Genomic DNA, 8,410 nt, shown 5'->3' on the forward strand with positions numbered 1-8,410 from the left:
GGAAGGGGCTGGGGGTGGGAGGGGCTGGGGTTCTCGGCATTTATTTATTTATGTAGTGTTTTTATTTATTTTGAGATAGAGAGAGACAGAGCATGAGCAGGGGAGTGGCCGAGAGAGAGAGGGAGACACAGAATCAGAAGCAGGCTCCAGGCCCTGAGCTGTCAGCACAGAGCCCGATGCGGGGCTTGAACCCACGAATGTGAGATCATGACCTGAGCCGAAGTCGGACGCTTAGCGGACTGAGCCACCCAGGCGCGCCTGGGGGTCTCGGCATTTAGAGTGGACATGCTCACTTAGTGCCCTTGTTTGAGTGGTACTCACCCCCTCAACCTTCTCCAGAGAACAGCCCAGATTTCTGCCGCCCAGGATCGTAGAGCCGGGGAGGGGACCTCAGGGCTTTCACTGCCCCACAAACAGTTTACACCTCGTCATCCCGATGCTAACTGGCCTGCTTACCTGTCACCCCTCTCCAGTTCCAGAAGGACTGAGGTGTGAAAATGCTTTATCTTTTTAAGGATTCTGTAGTACAAGTTAGGTTGAGTTTTAGCTTCAATACGACGGGAGCTTAGGCTTCTGCTTTTGCAGTTGTGCAGCATCTGGTTCCTCTGGGCCACCTGCCTTCCGGTTTCAGGAACCCGTACTGCTGCTCTCTCTTCTCCTGCTCTCCTCCTTCTCGTCGGTTTATACTTTAAAAGAAACGAATCCTTACTGTAGACTTGGTGGGTCTGGGAGGTACGGTCAGAGGAGTACGTTCCGTCTAGGCTGTGAACCTGGAAGTCTCCCAGGCCAGCTTAGAGAGCCTTGCCCGCCTCGGGTCTGCAGGGGCCGTCTGGATTTTGGAGAAAGCTCTAACATAAAAGACAAGAGACCAGTCTAAAGAGAGAGAGGAGCTAGAAAGGAGCCGCGATAATGCAGGGACGTAGCAGCTGCTGAGACGGGGCCTCTGACACACAGAGAGGCCAGAGCGCTGCGGAGAGGACATCGGAGAGCAGAGAAAGCACTTTTGAGAATGAAAAATGAGAGCTGCAGTAAATACTTCAGCAAAAGACCTGAAAGATAGAGTTGAGTGTCTCAGAAAGCAGAATCAAAGAATAGAGAGGAGTATTCTGAGCAGAAAGATACTTAAAATAGCCAGTCCAGGAAGTCCAGCATCCCATAAAAAAAAAGAGTTTTAAAAAGAGAGGAGAAAACTTTTGTGGGGTAAGAAAGTGTAAAAGACCTAGTAGAAGAAAATTTCTAGTGCAAGCTCAGATAATACAGGGAAATCTACCAGTGCAAGGATGGACGGGCCTGTGTTTCCAGATCGGAGGGGTTCATCTGGCTGCACCAGTGAGAAAGAATGCCCCAAGTCTCCACGTGGTGAACTTGAGGACAGCAGGGCTGAAACTTAGAGAGAGAGGATGCATGATGTCAGAATGCATGATAAGGATCGGGTTGGAGTGGTGTTGGCGTCTGAGACTAATTGAGGCAAAAGGGTTTTCGACTTCAAATTCTAGACGCAGCCAAACTGCCTGTCAAGCATGATACTTTTAGCTATGCAAGGACTCCAGTTTACCGCCCACATTCCCCTCCTCAGCTATCTGCTGGAGCATGTGTCCCATCAAAAGGAGAGTAAAATCAGAGGAAACAGCATCCAGGGGACCTGACTTAGGATTGTGGTCAAGGGGAAGCTTGGGAAAACTCCGCAGAGCAGTGCTAAGAACAACTCGTCTCCACGGACGTGGGAGAGCGAGGGCTCCAGAAGGAGGCTATTTAGAGAGAGGGTAATAGTTCTGGCAGGTTATTTGCATATCGTTATGTAAAAATTATATTGGGCATTGTTTCAGAGCTGTTGGAGTACATTTAGGAAGAATGATTACAGACACACAGAAGACTGAGGAAAAGAAACAAACACCCAAACTCCGGGATGAACTAAATCGAACAGAAAGGGAAGTCTTGTGTTCCACTCTGGCTCATGCGCAGTACTTACGTAGTCCTAATAATCGTTGAAAACCCATTTGGAGAATAAACCAACGCGTGACACACACGTATTGAGAGCATCGGGGAGGAGGGAAGAGGACACGCGGCAGTGGCCTGCGTCCTCACCTGCTGCCGGAGGCAGTGAATAAATGGTACGGGGTCTGCAGTCAGGAAGGGCAGAGCGCAGCGCGTGGTCTTCAGAAACCTGCAGGCAGGGCACCCGTCCAGCCAGCAGAAGTGGGAGCAGCTGCCCAGGTGGCTGAGGGGCGCGGTCTGGGAGGAACCTTTGAATACTGTGTTGAGTTTTGAAGCTGCCGTGGCTCACCGAAGGGGAGATGCCGCGGGTACTTCTGTTTCCTGTTTGCCCGAGAAGGTAAAAAGATGCCTCAGAAACTAATGCCCGGCCGGTGAGATTTTATTGCCCAGTTTCAAGGAGACGAGATGACAGTATGGAGAGTCCCTTCAAGAACCGAGGCACTACTGTACATGCACGTACTCCTGGCTAAGTCAGACACGTGAACGTATTCCTACTGTGGTAGGATTCCGACTTCCTTCTCGCGAATCGATGTGCCTACATAAGCCTCCTGACTCTTGCTCTCGCTCCATCCTCTGCCGCTCGTGCTGAGAACACGTCAGGTGGAGGCGGCTGCCCACACGACGGACACCACGGACAGCAAGCACCCGCGTAGGCCAGATGTGCGGCCCTGACCTTGAACGGCTTTCCTCTTAGGGATGCCACCCATGCCCTGGACTCTTGTTCTCTATTTGAGATCCCACTTTCAGCATCTCAGATTGAAGAACATTCTAGAACAGTTGAGTAGGAGCGGATGTTTTGTTGGGGTGAACCCACGGAGTGCCCTTAGTGCCAGGCTGCCTTTCTGTAAGGTTTGGAACGTGAAGATGAGAATCTTGCTGGGTCACTGCATACTTAGGAACTTGTGTAGTGAAGTGTGGTCTACGAGGAAGTTTGTAGCTGAGCAGACACGTGCTGTATGACTCATGAGGGCTTTGTAGGACACTGGGCGAATGTTGAACAGGTGGGAAGGGGAGAGGCTGTCACCCCTGACGTCAGTTTGTTCAGTTGGAGTACTTAGTGTGGTCTGGTGCATCGCCTTGTGGGCATGTCTCTGAGTAGTTTTGAATCCCTTCTTCATGTAGGCTCCTACCCTGACCATCTTACGTCACTGAATCTTTGGAATCATGATTTTTCCAATCAGCTTTAGGAAGGCATAGTTTACATACACTGAGATTCATCAGTTTCGTTAAGTCTGACGAAAGTCACAGTCATGGTAACGAATGTTTCATATCCCACAAGGTTCCTTCGTGTCTTTTGTGGTCGTGCCCTTCCTGACTCTTGGCAGCCATTCATGTGCTGAAAGCATGCATTTTCATGATGGTATAAGTTTTCTTCTCTAGAATATATCCCCTTGGTTTGACTTTGGGTCCTTCCTTCCTTCCTTCCTCCTCCCCTCCCCTTCCCTCCCCGCCTTCCTCTATCTGTGCTGAGCATGGTTGTCTGTCCCGATGTGTGCCAATGTCCATAAACTAAAACCTGGAGGTGTAACTGTGGATCACATGACAGGAATCTTTGGATGATCTTGAACAGGTTCTCTTGGGCATCCTCTAGGTTTGAGTCTTTCTGCGCCGTATTTCAGGTCTAGCGATGGATTAGAACTCCCCAAATTGGCCTCTGCTCCTTGGCAGTTTCCAGGTTTCCTTGTTCTTTGATTCCTTTTGTTCCGAGGGAGTTTCACCCTGGCGACTGCTCTATGTAGTTTGTTCTCTTGCGAAGCTATTTCTAGTCTTTTGTTGATGACGTTTTTGTTTCCGATTCGTTCCTGATAATCTGACATAACCGTTTTACACAGGGAGCACATAGGTCTGACTCTTAGTGTGCCAGCTCTGTTTAGTCCTGGGGCTGGTGTGCGGCAGCCTCATCCTGGGCTGGTCCTAGCTCTGTGCCCGGCCCTGAGTCAGCTTTCGTAAGTCTTTGGTTGTTTGATTAAGTGGGTTGCACCTTGCATTTCCTAACGCCTGTCGCCTTCTCCAGGTGGAAGAGATTAGAAACACACGATGTGGTCATAGAGTGTGCCAAAATCTCTCTGGACCCCGCAGAAGCCTCGTCTGAGGATGGCGGCGACTCCGTGTCCCCCCAGGTGTCAGCACGCTTTCCTCATCGTGCGGCCGATGTGGCCGCCAGCCCTTACGTCGACACGCAGAATAGCGGTGGTAAGAGCTCTACCGCTTTGTCTCTGGAAAGCACCGTTGATTTTTGTCAACTTCGTTTTCTTTTCCTGGAATAAGACTTCACTTCAGCTCCCAGGAACGGTTTCCCAAATAGTTAAAATTAGAATTCGCCTCCAGTTTCTCCTGATGAATTCCTCTTTCGCATTTGATTTAGAGTCCCACATCCTTGATCTCCTGTATCTCCTACCCGACTGCTTGCCAGCAGACTTGGGGGTGGGTTTCTAGCATGTTTCCGAAAAGGAAAATGGACTCAAGTATCCAACTTCGAGGCAGGGAGGCTTTCTGCGTTACAGGCAGTTGCAGTGAGGCCCTCTGGGCTGTCGCACTGACCCGGTTCTGGGGAGTCTGGGTAATGTAGAATTGGTTTCTAGAAGAGGCGGGCCTGTGTGTAGGCAGTACCCATTACAGGCATCATCCAGGCTGTGCTTTCTCGGTATCCTGAAACTTCCCTGGGTATCAGACCTTACTGAACTTTATTTCCAAAGAGCATGTAGAGAGCAGTGCAAACGTCATTTCATCCCTGGGGCCTTGGGAGTCCCTTCAGTTTTGTTTTGTTTTTTAAATGAGTATCATCTAATGCTTTAAAGTGTCGTAATTTTTTTCTTTTCCAGAATAATCTAAAATCACACACTAACCTGCCGTGCTCTTGCCCTTTCATTTTAGGGAGTGCTACCTCGACCCCTTATTCCAGCTCTCAGCTGACATTGTTACATACGCCCGGGCAGCCACCTCAGACTCTGAGTCCCCCGTCGACACGGCTGTTGACTGAGCCGCCACAAGTATGGTCCTACAGAGCGCGCCTGCTCACTTCTCTGCTCGCTGAGGAAGCTGCCCCTGGGGGTCGGGAAAATCTGACACTGCTCATTTTAGGAGTTGTTTTCAAGGATGTGTAGTATTAGGGAAGGTAGCTACTATTGCCACTTGGGTTTCTCTAGGAGTCTAGATTTACAGAGTGCGTCTTGTCTCCTAGTACAGCTTTCATGAGATGCCTTTTTCCATTTGGTCTGGGATGTAAGGCTCGGGGATGATTTGGTGCTCGTTTCTCGTTGCTGACGTGTCCTGTTAATTTCCCAGGCTACGACTCTCTGGAGCCCGTCTATGGTTTGTGGAATGACCACGCCTCCGACTTCTCCTGGAAACGTCCCGCCCGATCTGTCACACCCTTACAGTAAAGTCTTTGGTACCCCTGGTATGTGTGTCTGAGGCCGGACTCGGTTGGTTGGTCTGGGCCCGCTGGGGAGGTCGAGGGACTCTCTTAGGTCTGATGGTGAGTTCGGGCTGCTGTCAGTACTAAACCTATTTTTGCTTGGTTTTGTTTTTTGACAGAGAGGGGGCGCAAGTGAGCGAGGGGGTGGGGAGGGGGTGGGAAGAGGAATAACTAGGGGTCACCTGGTGTGGGGCTCAAGCTCGAGAACCATGAGATCATAACCTGAGCCGAAGTCAGACACTTAGCCGACTGAGCCACCCAGGTGCCCCAGTAAACCCGTTTTGACACTTGATGCAAACCTTGGGGCTTGAATGGGGCGCCTGGGTGGCTCAGTCGGCTAAGCCTCCGGCTTCAGCTCAGGTCAGATCTCACGTTTGTGGGTTCGAGCCCCGCGTCAGGCTCTGTGCTGACAGCTAGCTCAGAGCCTGGAGCCTGCTTCCGGTTCTGTGTCTCCTTCTCTCTCTGCCCCTCCTCATCTCATGCTCTGTCTCTCTCTGTATCAAAAATAAATAAAACATTTAAAAAAAAAATTAAAAAAAAAAAAACAACCTTGGGGCTTGAAGAACATAGAAGGTAAACCAAAAAAAAAAAAAGGCTCTAGATCCCTAGAAAGTTAAGTCTAGCAGCTTTCTTCCGACCAAGCAGGTAGAAAAAATTCGGAGTTTTCTAATAGATGTAGTGATGGTGTATGTGTCGTCTGTGAGCAGGTGGAAAAGGGACTCCTCTGGGAACCCCAGCGACTTCTCCTCCTCCCGCCCCACTCTGCCACCCGGACGACTATGTGCACCCCTCCGTCCTGCAGGCCACGGCCACCCCTCCCAGGAAGGTACGCTCGTGCTTACCTGTGGTCCCTCTGGCCGCACGCGGGGGCGCTTGTTTCGTCAGATGGAGCTGGGACCTGACATGCGCTGGGTTTGGATCAGAGCAACGGCAAACAGGCTAATCGGCAGTTCTGGTGTTGTGATGCACTGACCCCCGGGTCCCCAGAGTCCTTTTCAGGGACCTAGTAGGCCGGCCACCTTCACAGTACTCCTAACCTGCTCTGCCCTCCTGACCCGGTTGGCCTTTGCCCTCGCGTGCAGAACGGTGGCCGGGGACCGGCCGGCCCCGGGCACAAATCAGGGTGGGCATCAGACTGTCCGGTGGGCATTGCCTCCTTTTCCCTTGACGTGTTTCTTCAGTTTAACAGGAGCAAAGATAAAAAAACACAAACACTAGTTCCTTAAGCGTTTCTATAGAAAGCCATAAAAATGATTAACTGTATGTCATCACGCCCCCCGAGCCCACGGATGTGTGCGGTTCTGAGGTAAAACACGAGCTACTTCACAGGCCCCGGTGGCAGTCCTCGAGTTGGCTGCTGCACCAGCTGCGAGGCTCATGGCGCACCGGTTCTCTCTGAAGGAACAACTGACTGCCAGACAGACTGTGGGTATTTAGACCTGAGTAGGAGACAGGCCGTTGCTTACGTGACCAGCTGAGCCTGTCACTTCAGAGTGGATGACGGGCAGTTTTGGTTGCCAGTGATAAAATTCGACTCGCAGGGGAGGTGAGGCTGTGAAGAATCCACTATCTGCCGCTGAGATCTGGAGAGCGTCCCCGAGGCTTCTGCGGTGACACTGGGAAGTCCTGGGAGCTGGGGGAAAATTGCATCTTCGATGTCTTGCGAACATTTCCACGTCGGGAAGCTCTGCGCTTCGTGGCGAGCGAGCGCCTTCCGAGCGTCTCGGCCTGTGGCGTTACCAGAGGCCCTGGACGTGAAGGTGCCCTGGGGGCACGGAGCGGACCAGTGGCTTCGAATGCAGGGTGCAGGGCCACGGGCCACGGCTGCCGAGTCCACCTCTGCCTCACCTGCAAGAAATGACCACGTCAGGCTTTGGTGTGATTTGAAAGACGAAGTCTCTGCGTAACCACTTAACGCGGGGCCTCAGCAGTGTCGCCAGAGTAGCACATTGCAGGGCTGCGAGGACAGGCAGGCGGGGGGTCCAGCCCTCACCGCGCCTGTGCCTAAGGGCCTCCGACGGACGACACTTGCGCTCTTCTTCCTCGATTTCTGTGTGTGTGTGGGGGGGGGAACTGTAGTCACATTTCATGAAAGATTGTCATTTATGTGGACATGTGATAGGTTTGCTCTTTTTAAGTGAATTAGGAAGTGTTTTTAAAATTTTTGTTTTGATTTCTAACACAGTGACTATCAGGAGATAGAACACCATAAAGAAAAGTTCACGGAACTCTCAGGTTTTAAGACTCTAAAGGCACTCTGACACCAAACGCTTTGAGAACCACCGAGTTAAACTTTAAACTCCTTTCTAATGTGTTAAAGCTGTAGAGTTTTAGGGTATTTCTCTTACGTAAGACAACACGTACACAATTTTCTGCCTTGTCGTGTGACTGATGCCTGTCTTTTCAGGAAGAGAGAACAGATTCAGCAAGGCCCTGTCTGCACAGACAACACCATCTTCCGAACGACAGAGGATCGGGTAAGGTCTCTGGGCAACGCTAGACCTTGCTTGTGTCCCCTTGGGTTAGATGCGGAAACGAGAAAATTCTGGAATACCACAAAACAAACGGTGAAGCCCAGAGATAATGAAATGTAATTAATTCTAAAAACCGATAATAACAACATCCAAAAAAGCACTTTTAAGCTATTGCGGTGGCGTACCTATGTTTTGCACCGGACAGTTCTCCGAGACCTTAAGAATGGAGGATTTTAGGGGTGCCCAGGTGGCTCACCCAGTTAAGCAGCTGACTCTTGGTTTTGGCTCAGGTCTTGGTCTCACAGTTTGTGAGTTTGAGCCCCTCATCGGGCTCTGTGCTGATAGCGTGGAGTCTGCTTGGGACTCTCTCCCTCGCTCTCTGCCCCCGCCCCCTTGGTCTCTAAATAAATAAAACTAAAAAAAAAAAAAAGAATGGAGGATTTTACTTTCTGTGGGGTTAATTTTCTATACCTTTAATTAGGCCCTTTATCACACCTTCCCTTTCTGGAGTAACCCCAGGGAG

General features: G+C 50.8%; 1 protein-coding gene across 1 annotated transcript in view; it reads left to right on the forward strand.

Moving 5' to 3' along the window:
• The window catches only part of TSC1 (TSC complex subunit 1), a 48,398-nt gene that overhangs the window by 25,740 nt on the left and 14,248 nt on the right, over nt 1-8,410 (forward strand). The window contains 5 exon segments of the mRNA XM_029921215.1: nt 4,010-4,188; nt 4,870-4,985; nt 5,281-5,395; nt 6,121-6,239; nt 7,821-7,924. Coding sequence (XP_029777075.1) covers nt 4,010-4,188; nt 4,870-4,985; nt 5,281-5,395; nt 6,121-6,239; nt 7,821-7,924 — 633 coding nt within the window.

The sequence above is a fragment of the Suricata suricatta genome, chromosome 13, assembly GCF_006229205.1.
Source record: "Suricata suricatta isolate VVHF042 chromosome 13, meerkat_22Aug2017_6uvM2_HiC, whole genome shotgun sequence".
Taxonomy (NCBI): Eukaryota; Metazoa; Chordata; class Mammalia; order Carnivora; family Herpestidae; genus Suricata; species Suricata suricatta.